Raw genomic sequence first — 14,150 nt, forward strand, 5'->3', positions numbered from 1 at the left:
CAATAGTGGTTTCTCCCTTTGCAGCCTGCGACAGTTAGAACCCCCAAAGGCCAGGCTGCCTTTGAAACTCACTCAACAACACACTTGTTTTGTTGAATTTCATTCTTGATGTTCCAACAAAAGAAGTTCATAGCTGGAGAACAATATTAAAATTATATAGAATATTCTTTCTTTGAATCTCACCTCCCTCAAGCTAAGTCTTCCCATTAAAAGGACTTTAACTCTCCCCTAAAGCACCCATAACAAATAACCTCCCATTCATTCTCTGACTCTTAATCATTTCGTGTGTGTGTGTGTGTGTGTGTGTGTGTGTGTGTGTGTGTGTTTAAGCTAGACACCAGATCCTGGATGCTTTTGTGGGAGCATTTATCTAAAGCCATAGATAGTCTGGAAGTATGAAAGTTGAGCCTTCCAAATGTTCTGGCTGCATTCCTAAGAGTGTCACTGTTTTGCTCCTGGATAAAAGATAAGATAAATGTTATTAGAGAATTTCAGGGGTGCTTTCTTGCGGCCCAGTGTTAACTCCTGCTGTAAATGTGTACTGGAAATAAGAAGGTAGGCACATGACATTCCATGTTTAGTAAGGTTTCCAGAACTAGGGTTCCAAATACAAAGGGTCCGGACACCTCACACTGTACCCTTGGATCCCTATAATAGACTCTAAAAGCAAGCCGGAGCTTTGCCTGTCCCACCCCTTCCTGAGGTGGAAGGCTGCTTTGGACCATATCAGCTGTTTTCGTAGGCAAGGCTTTATGGCCACAGCAAGTCAGCGGGTCTCCTAAGGTGTCCAGCTTTAGCAGACTCAGCCCAAAGATAAAAAGGGATTGTGCAATCATACACTTAAGCAAGATGACAAAGGGGCATCCAGACTGGAAAGAGACAGTACCACGTTGTCTGCAGAGTACAATCCTGTAAACAGACAGCCCCAGGAGGCCCATAACAATATTGTTAATACTGAGAACTCAGCACAGTCTCAGTAGGGATCCATATACAACAATCAATTGCATCTCTCTATACAAATGCTGAGCAAAGAAAACAGCCATACGGTTCCACCCACAGTAGCCTCAAAAAGAGTCACATAGTTGGAAAAAATGAAGAAAGAGCTGTACCCTGACTAGTAAGAAACAGAAGCAACAGTTCATGTTGTAGATTGGAAGACTCAGTCCAACCCAAACACACTAGACCTTGCTGTCCTTACTGGAAACCTGTGTGCTTTTGAGGAACTTGACAAAAGGATCTCCAAATTTACACAGAACTGTAAAAGACCGTGAATGGCCAAACAACCTTGACTGGCAAGGGGGTTCTTCCTTCCTAACATCTAGGGCTCTCATGCCACTGTTATGAGCAGTAGGAATGGACATAAGAACACAGAGAACCCTAGGGCAGACCTCACTTTGCAGAAACGAATTTCTCTCTTTAGACTCAACTGATTTTCAGCGCAGGTGCCAAAGTGAGGGCCTTCAACCAAAGGAAATTGGTGGTCATATGCGGATGATGTTACTTCATACTGGGTACCAAAACCAACTCAGATGCTCCACAGGCGTCAGGGCAGGAATCTAGTAATACTGCCACAAGAAGTCACAGAAGACAATCTTCAAGATCTCAGCCTTGGGAATTGATGGAGGAAGGTCATTGGTTAAAAAACAAAGAAACTGCTTGGTCCTGATAGGTTAAAACATAGGTGGGAGGAGTAAACAGAACAGATGCTGGGTGGAAGAGGAAGTGAACTCAGAGGCCATGCTCCCCTCTCCCGGACAGACACGATGAAGCAAGCCGCCAGGTTAGACATGCTGAATCTTTCCCGGTAAGACCGGTGCTACACAGTTTATTACAGATGGGTTGATCGGGATATGAGAATTAGCCCTTAAGAGGCTAGAGCTAGTGGGCCAAGCAGTGTTTAAATGAATACAGTTTGTATGTTATTTCGGGTAAAGCTAGTTGGTGGCAGGAGCTGGGTGGCAGAATGCAACCCGCAGCTCCTACTACAGGGAATGACTCAGGTATGACATCAAAAGAGCAATAAGGTAAATTTAAAGATCATTACATTTGGTCTTATCAAGATTTAAACATTTGTGCTCCCTAAGATATGAAGACAAGCAACCATCTGTGAGGAAATATCTTGCCAAGTGCGTATCTGATAAGTGGCTTGTATCTAGAACTCACAGTGGATCTTTGCACTTCAGGAGTAGAGGATGTCCATAAGAAAACACAAGGACGCAGACAGACCTGCCACCGAAGGCCATACACGAATAGCTAATGACAACACAGAAATATGCAGGACACATCAGTTATTAGGAAAATGCAAAGACAAAGCCACAGTTTGGCACCACTTCACACCCAGCGGAATGGATGCACCAGAAAAACAGTGGCAAATGTTGGCAAGGAAATGGAGGAATAGGGACTACCAAATACTGCTTGGAAGAGCATTAAATTGTGCTGTCACTTTGGAAAATAGTTTGACAACTTTGAGAGGCCAAACGTAAATGTATCACACAGCCCAGCAATTCCACTCACAGGTATAAACCCAAGAGAAATAAAAACATATCCACATGAAGGTTGAATCCTGGATGCTCTTGGGATCTCTATTTATAATATAGAAAACAAGTAAATAACTCTCAGCTAGTGAATGGATCCACAAAGTGTGCATGCCCATACAACAAGATACTATTTAGTAAAGAAAAAAAATGAGCTGAGAGTTGCTAGGATTTGCTGAATGGAAAAAGTCTGACATAAGATATGGCATCTTATATGATGCTATTTTTATATGAAAATACAGAAAATGTATAGGCACAAAAATGAGGTTTGTGGTATCTGACAGGAAAGAGTAGGTTTTAATAAATGAGTATATAGGTCTTTACTAAGTGATAGAAATATTCTAAAATGGTTTTATAATGAGGCTGTATACCTAATCAACCACTAAATGTCTTTGTTTTGAATTGTGTACTTGGACTGGATAAACTATATATGTAAAATATGACTCAGAGAAGTACAGTTGTCTTTTGGTATCTGACGGAGATTGATTCTAGAGCTCTTGAAGATAACCTAAACACGTGTGTGCTCAAATGCCTTGAATAAAATTTTATACTACTTACATATAGCCTACACACATCCCCTCAAGTACTTTGTGACCCAAAGATAACTTACAATGCCCAATATGGTGTAAACCATATGCAAGTATGTTGTATGCACAAAATCAGGACAAGCTCAATAAGACTACGATTTCCCCCCTAGATCTTTTTGAAACATTGATAATAAACCTGTATATATAGGTAGGACTGGCTTATTAGTGCAGGGGAAAAGCAAAAGTATAAAATGAGAACAGATAGCTTTGGAAACCAACCTACATTAATCTTATCTCCAGTGAGACTGGAGAGAAGGGTGGGCCTAGGGAATAATGCCTTGTCTGGAAGATGCTTAATTTTCAAATACTATATAATGTATAGTAGAAAGTGCCGAGGGAACCTGAGCAAACCCCTCTTATCTGACCTGATGAGATTACTCAAAGGCCAGAGAAAGCTCAGACCACACAGCTTAGAAGACATCCAGATGACTGTGTCTCCTTCGCCTTCAGGCAGAGGAGGAAAGAGAGCCCTTCTCCTGGTCACTTGCGTCAGCCCCAGACCCAGGTGCAGTCATTCACATGCACACATGTGGCCCTGCAGAAACTGCTTGTTCCCATGAGGCCAAGCAGAGGACAGACAGTGAATGCACATGGTGAGTCATTTAGCTTTGACATTTGAATTTGTCACACTTAACCTGCAAGTGCCCAGTGACGGAGCAAGAACTTGTTTCAAAAGAAACGAAAACGTCCATTTTCTCCTGCAGAGAAAAATAATCACAGGACTTCATTTGCACTTAGCAGATTTCAGAGAGACGTGGGAGAGGCTGGCCCCTGGCCAGGGAGAATAGAAATGGTAACAGGAGAACAGCTGCCATAGCAAGGGTTCGATTTCTCTGTATGAAAAGAGGCAATCCTGGCTTCAAGTTTAGCAGGGCAGCTTCTTTGCCCCTCTACTGATTGATTCACAGCATGAAGTCAGCAAACCTGTTTCTGGAGACGGAAGCTGGACAGACTGACTCTGGTTGGCATGAATAAAGGGCATAAAGATTGGGTTCTCCCTCCTTGGCTCAGAACCAGACAGCAGAATTGGGTGGCCTGCCCTTGAGCTCATCCAAGCCTGGATGACAGCAGGTAACAGTGAACAAAGCCACAACAATCTCAAGACTTCAGCAAAGGGAGTTGTGAGCCAAGCAGTCCCAACCCCCGCCCCATGCCCCAATTTGGCCTGTTCTAGTGTCTAACACCCACCCTTCAACCACTGTTAAAGACCCGCCCACATTTGTAAGCATCCTGTCCTTCCAGGCAGGAAGGCAGAGTTAATAGAGAACAGGACCCAGGAAATCACCACTCAAGAGTACATTAACATCTATTTGGGAGGGTGTGGACAGAACTAAGGATGAATCAGTAAGGGCATTTTAGGAGGAGAACCCGGAGAAGGATTGGTGTAAGGTAGGATGAATCACGCCCAGCTTGTATGCACCAAGGGAAAAAGCGACCCAAGTTTGAGGTGAATAATGTCTACCACTAATCGTTGTGCTATCTCTTGCACACAGCATTCCCAATTTCAATTGAGTGAACAAGCAATGAACAAATGAAACTAGAGTGCTAGTTCTGAAGTCAGGGAGACAGGCCCTTGGCTGTGTCACTGCATAAATGACTTCAAAGGTAATCTTATTACAAAAAGTTATAAACAGCTGGCTCATTAACTCTGTGGCCGGGGAGATCAGCTACTGAATTTCTAGAGAAATGACCTTATTAAAAAATACATACAAGTTTTTCTCTGTAGAGGTACTCTCGCAACTCAAAAATGTGCATTATAAAGACACAAAAGTAAAATATCTAGAATTACACCACCATTATTGTTATTGATTTATACAGGTATCTATAAGCATATGCGTGACTGCAATGCCTCTCTCTTATCTTGCTTATGAATTGTTATAGTACAGAATACTGTGAAAGTAAGGTGAATATTCTGGTAAATATTAAAACCATTGCTTGGCTGTGAAATTTTTTGTATATGGAATTTAGCTGTTCTCTTGAAATATGCGTTTTGGCTTTCCACACCAATGTACTTTGGATATGAAGATGTACCATAAGCAGACCGTCATAGCACCGTGGTGTCTCAGACACTGGCTAGGGTCAATACCTTACCATATTTTGTTGACCCTTGGACTTCTACAGCTGTTTTGTGCTATGACTTTCTGCATCTTTCTTAAGTGTTGGAAGTCATGGTTCCCTTGTTTCCTGGTAGCTCTGCAAGTAGGACTTCCCTACTACCCGAGTCACACACTCTCAAAATAACAGCAGTCAGAACAAGGTCCAAGTTTCACGGGTGCTCTCAGCAAGTCCTTTCAAGGGCACCTCCCTGGGCTCTGTCCAGGCCCGGATCTAGCCAAGATAATCACCATTACCTGGACTCTGACGGTCTCATATGCACATTAATCTGTTACACACTGTGTTCCTCTTGCCTGTGCTACTCACGTTTGCCCTTCACCTACTTGAGTCCGTCATATATGTGTAAAACGTCAGCTCCAAATTGTCATGGAAATGTAGCTTGCTGCAACTGAAAACAACTGGGAGACAACGTGCTTACGAAAGGCTCACATTGGTGAGCGTGCTGGTATGTGCTATTAATCTTACTTTTGTTTATCTGTCATTTAAAAAATCCCAAATGCAAGTAGTATTTATGGAAGAAGTCGTTTTCACAGTGAGTTACACAGTGGCTCTGCTGGTTCTGTCTGGGCTGTGGAGTCTGTGCTGCGGGAGCTCCCACAAAAGCTCAGGGAGCCAGACACACAGCAAGCGTATTTAGTGTTCCTTTCACAGTAGTGGCTGACATCGGAGACGTGGTGATGCCCTAGAAAACAGCTTCTATAGTCACTTGAAATATTACCAAAGGAGCAACTGTCAGACCCCAAGAGGCTGTAGATGATTTAACAAGTCAAGCTTTAGAACCTGGGAAACAGCAATTCTGTTTATAGTTGAGGAGAGACTGTGAGGAAGTTCCTTGTATCATTTTTACACAGCATAGACATTAAAGGCAGAGTTATGATGGGGAGATGACCCAAAAATGGAGGAAAGGCTCTCTAGATAACCCAAGTCTCTCCTCAGAGATTCGCCTGGGGAGTGTGGGGAGGAAGGTCTTCAAGATGTTAGATTTTGTCTGAATAAGAGGATGAGGGAGAAAGGCATGACCACAGATCTGAACGCCAGCCACAGCAAGACTTCAGAAATGGGATCTGTGGTATGAGGTGGCAAAAGGGAAGAAGGTTTAGAGAGCCTGAGAAACCTGCTGAACTCTGCAAACCTACAGTAGCAAGCAGGATACCATACCATTGTTATACAGCTAAAGAGTTCTTGGATAGAGCTATGCGTGTTTATTTATATTCTTGAAATATATACATATATGTGTATGTATACCCTGTTTTCAGTGGATAATGAGGGCATAATAAATACCAAGAACATACTACAACATCAAACAGAACTGTGTGGGAACTAAAGCACAGAATGAAACAACGCTGGAGTCAATGTAATGTTGCTTTACTGCCGTGTTCAAAGGAAGGAACAGGTCCTGAAGTGGTGGTCTTCAGCTTCAGACAGGGGACCCGCTCAGTCCCGACCAGCAGCCAGCAGAATCACTGGCTTCTGTTCCTTCTGTGGGGAAAGACTGTTTTAGAATGAAAATATAGACCCAAATGCATACGTGAGGGCACTGCAGCAATGCTGCTCACCTGACTGGAAGATGAGTCACTGTAAGCCTGTGATCACTAATAGACCAGAAAGCCTTGAGGGTGAGAGAAAGAGAGCTTTAGAGGCAGCCAATGTTACTGCCAAACTTATTAATGAAGTTTTCCTCAACTCTTTCTGGGACACACGGACACACACACATCCACTTTGGATCAATACAATGGTATTATCCTATACAATTTTTGTATATCTGATTAGGAAATAAAATTTCCATTTTTGTATGCAAAATTATATTAACAAGTTTCTGATTCAAAGTATTTTGTATATGGACTGTTTAAAAATGAAAATTAAAATGTCATTTTCTCCCTTGCACATCTCCCTAAACAAGGTAGTTTCTTCAGATACTCACCAAAGTATTTTCTTTAAGCAGATATTAGGTCAATGGGAAACCAACACACTAGACTAGACAGTGAAGATGTGAATTCGCAGTCCTGAAATTCTCAGGATTAATGGCTTGAGATATACCGTGTATATGGATAAGTTTGTAAATAGATTATCAGAATTTGAAAATGATAGTACTCTATATCTTAGTAGGGAAAGACATTAGAGAAAACAAACTGTGGAAAGACAAACACATTCTTATAATTATGAACTTTATTTTTTATTTACTAAGCCAACACGTTCAGGAAAGAGACTTTACATCTGGTTTCCATAATTCCTTTACAGGCAAATTCTAATATACAGTATGTACTCTGAACTGGATTGTAAAATCAGTGGGGAAAACGACATTGCAGACACTGTTTCCGGTTTTAGTCATGACTAAGTTCTCAAGGCCAGCATTACTCATCATGGCAATGCACTACCAAGAAGAAAGGGGGCACCTTTTACTCCACAAGGTGAAGACACTATCTTTAATCAGTTACATAATTATAGAAACCTCATTATCATCTGTCCAAATGTATCTTCTCAAACTGCTGCAGCAAAAACTTAAAGAAACCTGTGGAAAGACCAACAGAAAATAGAACTCAAGCATCAGAATCAAGAAAACAGCAAGGCCATCATCTCCAAGGGAAACCTTACATATTTATATTACGGCTATACTTCATTTTCAAATGTGTGCATAAGCATGCAGAAGTAACTACCCAAGTTAACTCAGCAACACGGAAGCTACAGTGTAGGATGGAGGGTGTGGGAATGGAGCTGCTGTCTTCCTGGCCTTCAGCACAAGCACAGTTGACCCCAAAGTGCATCCTCAGGGAAGCTGGTCAGACTACTCTGGTGGCAAACAAGAACACCTGTGTCTGGAACACCATCGGTGGCCCGGAACCTTTCCAAAATGACAGTTATGGGGATGAAGTTGCCTTTGATACATTGAGTAAAATACTAAAAGGAACAACGGACATTCAAAGAAAACTTAGTGCTATCATGGGCAAAGTGGCATGCTGGGATACAGTTCAGTGAAAGGCTCTACAGCTTCCTTCCCACAGCAACATTTACAGAGAAATTCATTTCACTAAACAAAGCCACACCCACAGGAGGCAATTTGATATTTCAGGCACAACTATAAGCAATTAAGCTCATTTAAAGTGCATATCTGATATTTTCTTTCATACTCAGATTTTTACTTACTAAAATGCTTAGTAAGTTCCCTAACATCTATATAAATACAGCGATCAGCAGTTGATATGCCTGAAAATACAGTACAAATGAAAAATGAGACTCCAAAAGAAAAATAACAGGTAGATGGTCTAAGATTAGAAATCATCTATAACCCTTTGTTGCAAACCTTGGAATCACCTGTACCTATACGAATAAACATCTCAGCCCAAACTTTCTTTGAACAAACTCAGGGCCACATAGCAAAACTCTAGCTCAAAAATCAATCGTCTGAAACGCACCCTGTTAAAATCCAAATGAACAATTCTATATATTTTCTTCCCACACATGTAAAAACTGCCCAACTTCCCCTTGGCACTTGGAACTCGCCCACTCCCACTATCCTCACCGAAAGAACAAAGTGAGCTACGTTTCTGTGAAAGACAGTTGGCGGAGTGCTGGTTTACAGATGCACTCAAGAGATCAAGGCAGATGTGAGAGTGTGACCTCTGTTTACACAGCAGTGCTGTGCCCTCATCTCCACTTCTCAGTATTACTAGGAGCAGACAAGATATTCTTGCAGCTTTTACAGAAAACTGCAGGCAAATATTCTGTGTTGATTGCAAATGCATCATAGATGTCTTCTCTAGGTAATGTATTTGAAGCATACATTGTGTTTTAAAAGTATACTGATGAGGGATGGGGATGGAGCTCATTTGACAGAGTGCTTGTCTACCACACGAGGCTCTGGATTTGACCTCCAGTGCCACATAAAATCAGGTGTGGTCATGCACTCTTGTAATCCCAGCACTCTGGTGATGGAGGCAGGCGATAAAATATCCAAGGTTATCTTTGGCTATACAATGAGTTAGAGCCCAGCGTGGAATATGTGAGGCTCTTGTCTCAACCAAAAACAAAGGAGAAGAAAAAAATATATAATAATGAGCCTACCTATGTTCTATCAAGACCGAGGCCCAACAACGGTATAGAGGATAAATTGGTGGATGCATATTCCTGCAAATTCATCAGGGAGAAAAAAAATTAAAGGGGCCAAAGATTAAAATAAACAAATTACCGGAGTCAACATTTTCATCTAATAGACAATGAAGACATTTCCCTCAAACCAGAGGGTTATAAATAAATTTAAAAACTGAAACTTTCCCTTAAGGATAAGGCCAACTTGCAAAAGCACTTCACAAAAGTCTATACAAACCTCCAATTTAAGAAACAGACACTAGTATGTTCTACTGCAGGAGCTAGAGTATGATTGTAGCCGATACGCAATGATGAGATTAGCTTCTCTTCCCCACAAGGGCAAAGCACATGTGCTCACATACAGCTGCAAGGAGCCTGGCTCTCTTTCATGAACAAAGAGGTGCTTCTGCCCACAGCAGTGATGACTCCATAGCATCTGGCCTACGTCAGGGTGTCCTGAGCTTGTGTTCTTCTGACTAAAGTGCTGTGGTGTGAGACTATGCTCATCCACTCCCAAACCCAAGAAAGGTTGGCATCTCCGAGGTGAAGACTGCCCCTGGATGACTGAAGCCTTCCACTAACCAACTGGATACCACGGTTCTCTTTGTAACCTAGTGACATTTAAAAAAAGAAGCCTAGCAGCAGCTTAACTGTTTTGGCTACAATTACTTTTGATAGATTTTTTTGGTCAGCTAATCAGATACTGATCCTGTAAGGTTATTTGTCTGAAAAATCTTAATTTGAATTAAATGACCAGCCTAAAGATGGCATGCCTTGGACAAACGTAAGGTAAATTTATCAACTGCTTGAGAAATGGTCAGCAGCAGGGGTACCCGGGTTTCTGTAGCCCCACAGCTACCTTCTGCAGCAATCCTTCAGGAAGAACAGCTTCCTAGCTACAGTTTCATCCTCCCCCACCAAAAAAAAAATCTACTTTTCAAGAAACCTTCATTCAAAATAGAAGAGGGAAACTCAGGAAACCCAGAAAAGCAACTTAATCATGATATTCTTAAATTTATATATATATTTTCTCAAAGTGTTTTAACTCATTTTTATAGAAAATAAGCTTTAAATTCCTCTTATATCGCATCAAAATTTTGTGCAAATATTTCAAGTCCATTATTCCAGTCTTCAGATATTAGCAAATAGTCAAAAATCAATACAATTATTACAATAAAAACTTAACTTTAAATTTTCCATGTATGTTGTGGAAATTAAAAGTAATATGATGGATCTATAAGTTAATAGGGTTTAAAACTCAATTACCAGCAAAACTCTAGCACCAACAGAGGTTACAACTAATATACCCTTAGGCATCTCAAGCTCTCCAAATTTACCCAGTAGCAATGTAAGCATATAGTACATGTGTGTATGAAATAAGGTGTTATAACAACATCTATTTGGCTTACATAAAATAATGAAAACTGTCAGCTTGGGAAATTTGTCTGAAAAAAAGGAGAAACAGTAAGACTATATTATTGATCCTAGAAAGGAGAGATAAAACTTATAAGGATTCCCCCATTAAAAGCCTGGTCTTTATTCATTGTGGAGATTTTGCATAGACCACATAAATGTACAAAACACTTGGCCAGAACCCTGCTTATGGACAATCATCTTCCATCATCACTATGGATCATTAGTTCAAATAGTAACCATATTCACAGTAAGAGTAACCAAAGGGTGAGCTTTTAATAACCAGTCATGGGCCACAACAGGACTAAATTAGCAAAGTACATGTGTTGCCTGGTAAATGGAATATTGACTTTTCTGGTGTGCAGAGAAGGGACTGGATAGTATGACTTAGCCTCTGAGATGGAGAAGTAAACTTGTGTTTACCTGAGACAAGAATGTGCAAATGGTATAAAGTTCAACTAGAATAGAAAATGGAAGAGCCAAACTAGTAGAAGCTTCTGAGTTTTAATTTTAAGATTTGCTGTAATGGAACCTCCAACATAGTAATAAACTGCACATAAAGCTATCATAGAGCAGACTGTTTTCGAAAGACAAATTGGCAGGTGATGGCTATGCACTTAATGTATCTTTGGTTTAGGAAGACGAGAATATCGATTAGAGGCCACACAGTCCCCAGAATGCAAACTGCTGTGTGGATTCTGCAGTTCTTTTGGTCGTGCTAATGGCCTTGGTATGCTTGTCTTGGCCTGGAAGTTTTGAGGCTCTAGTTGGGAATTGCTGATTTGTTTTTGTTTCAAAGTGCCAGAAGGGGGACGGAGTTTAGATGTTTTCAGATTCAAATTGTTTGCGAGATTGTTTTGATTAGACGATGGCTGATGCTTTGAATTACATGGTGCGATTACTGGTGACTTCTTATATGTGGAAGTCCTACGTGGTGATGAATCAGAATCTGGAGGTGCCAAAGAACTCAAGGTGGATGGCTTTAAATGCTTGGACTTGGGCTGAGGAGACTGGTTTCTTCCAACCCTCTTAGTCTGGTCCACTGTACTTGACTGGGAAGGTGTCTGAGGAGGAGGTACAAACTGCATGTCACTAGTTTGATTCTTTGCTAAATGATGTGGCTCTTGAGCATTCACAGCCATGCTCAGGCTCGTTTCAGAAGGTATGTCCTTCACCACATCCACTGTGAACTGTGGGCTTGGCGACAAAGGACGCTCTTCCAAATCATAGCTGTTTTCTTGTTGCAAGCCATGTGTAAAGCTTCCATCTGGATGTACACCATCCTGGCACATGCCTTGGACTCTGTGTTCACTGTGGGCCTCGGTATGTTGTGGCTTTATTAGTTTTCCCTGGGCGTGGTCTGTAGATCTGGGATGGCTGCTGGAAGGCTGTAGTACTTGAGGCTGTTAAAATAAAAAAAAGTCAATAATTTATATTAGAAATTTACTCAGAATGAATGCAAGTACAACTGCACTTATGCAAATTGACACCTATTATATTTTAATATGGAAAATATGATTTTTTTAAAGTAAAGAATGAATTGCAGAATCCAAGCAAACTCATGATACATATCAAATGAAAAGGCAAACAAAAATGATACAGGCAGCAAACACCGAACAAAATCCAAAATTAAATGGGACAAAAGAAAGTCTTTAAATATTTAATGAATAGAAAAATCCCTGTATCATTAGATTTATCATCTTCAACATTATCTACAGGGCTACAGAGGAAAATTTCATTAGTGCTTTGATTCAATGTCCTTAAGTGGCACTTACATTTAATGGTAAACTTCAAGATATTGTCTGCTTTATTTTATGCACATCATTGTTTTGCATGTATGTGTATATGTGCACCAAGTGTCTCTTGTGTCCTTGGAGGCTAGAATGGGGTATCACTTCCCCGGAACTAAAGTTACACATGGTTGTAAGGTGATTGCTGGGAACTGAACCCTGGTCCTGTGCAAGAGCAGTCAGAGCTTTTAACCACTCAATCATTTCTCCAGCTATTATGCATTTTAAAGTTCATTTTTATGCATGTTGCCAAACGCTATATCTCTTTTACCAAGAGATATACAAGGTTTAGTAAAGACTACCATGTTAGTTTATGTTAAATTCTAAAGATTTACACAAAAGTGTCCAATACACTTAATCCAGTACATGCACAGCACTAAATTCAACCCTTAGAGGCCCCAGTCACTCAACAATTTTCTCAGGGACAGCTGAGAGAGCATAAACATGCAACCACCTGGAACCGAAACCAAAGCACAGCAGCCAAGTTCTCAAGGCCTTGCAGCTTTGCGTGCCCTCAACGGCTTAATATGATACTAACTATACAAACTTGAGAAAACATGTGACTCCTTTCTTTGGGTTATCCAGTAAAAAAAAAAGTACAAAGTGACATAGGAGTCAGTTAATAACGATCATTTCTTCTCCCATATACCTACTTCCTATTTAATATTTTGAGCTAAAATGTCAAAAACTTTGAAAATGAAATGTGGCTTTTTAGCAGATCCTTTTCACTAATAAAAATACTTTTTAACTATGCTAACCTACACAGTATCTCTCACATTTCTGCTGAAGGGACAGACCTAATCGACTGCATCTTTGTGTTCTTTTACCCCTTGACTAGCAATAGAAGTGGCTGCCCAGGGTCAGCAGTGAGAGACTGAGTGGCATAGCTGGGAGTCACTGGGAACAGGATCACCACTCAGCATGGATGACTGAGGGCTGACCAGGGCTCTAAAGTGGGCAGGAGGATTTATAAGATATCTTGCCAGTCAACATTCCAGCATGGAGGAAGGAGGAGCTAGCAAGTCCCAACTCCCGAGGAGCTAGCTATGCACAGCTGATGGCTTTGGGAGAGCACTTGTCTGTATTCTTTAAGGGGTATTGCCTCTGACAGTTAGCTAAGCTCCAGTGGAAAACCCTACACCAGGGAGAACATGGGAGACAAAAACTGGATGAGGTTATTTTATTTTTAGTCTTTAAAAAGAATACAATGTTGGGAGGGGATGAAGAGGTAAAAGTAGATCTCGGAGTGCTTAGTGGAATAAATGAGGAGGTGAGAATGGTCAAACCACACTGTATGCAAATAAATTCTTTAAGAATAAAAATACTATATTTAAAAGGCAGAACAATAATCAAAACTAAACTGTACAGAAAAATGAATGTTAACATTAACTCTAGCTCTAGAATGTTTAAAATAAAGCTAGCCCAATTGCTGCCTAATGCTAACTATCCAGACTTCAAAGACAGTGGGCACTTTTCAATACATTACCATGGAGAAGGATGAACTGTCCTTAAAATTGAAAGGCACTAAAATATCATCAGTAACTAATTCAGTAGATTCTACTAAAGGTTTCCCAGTGAGCATGTAAAAGCAATCACAAACACCAAAAATACTGAAGGAAAGATCAAGC

At 40.7% G+C, this 14,150-nt stretch overlaps 1 protein-coding gene across 7 annotated transcripts in view; it reads right to left on the reverse strand.

Moving 5' to 3' along the window:
• Window positions 1–7,395: 7,395 nt before the first annotated feature.
• The window catches only part of Ccser2 (coiled-coil serine rich protein 2), a 115,912-nt gene continuing 109,157 nt past the window's right edge, over window positions 7,396–14,150 (reverse strand). For 3 of the 7 annotated variants that reach the window (XM_041662498.1, XM_041662493.1, XM_041662499.1), the window contains one exon: window positions 7,396–12,135. In XM_041662498.1, the coding sequence (XP_041518432.1) occupies window positions 11,350–12,135 (786 nt within the window). In that variant the 3' untranslated portion in view covers window positions 7,396–11,349. The remainder of the gene's footprint in view (window positions 12,136–14,150) is intronic. The other 4 variants (XM_041662497.1, XM_041662495.1, XM_041662496.1 and 1 more) reach the window with 2 other exon arrangements.

The sequence above is a fragment of the Microtus oregoni genome, unplaced genomic scaffold (assembly GCF_018167655.1).
Source record: "Microtus oregoni isolate MIOR12 unplaced genomic scaffold, Mior012 000013F_ref0000133, whole genome shotgun sequence".
Taxonomy (NCBI): Eukaryota; Metazoa; Chordata; class Mammalia; order Rodentia; family Cricetidae; genus Microtus; species Microtus oregoni.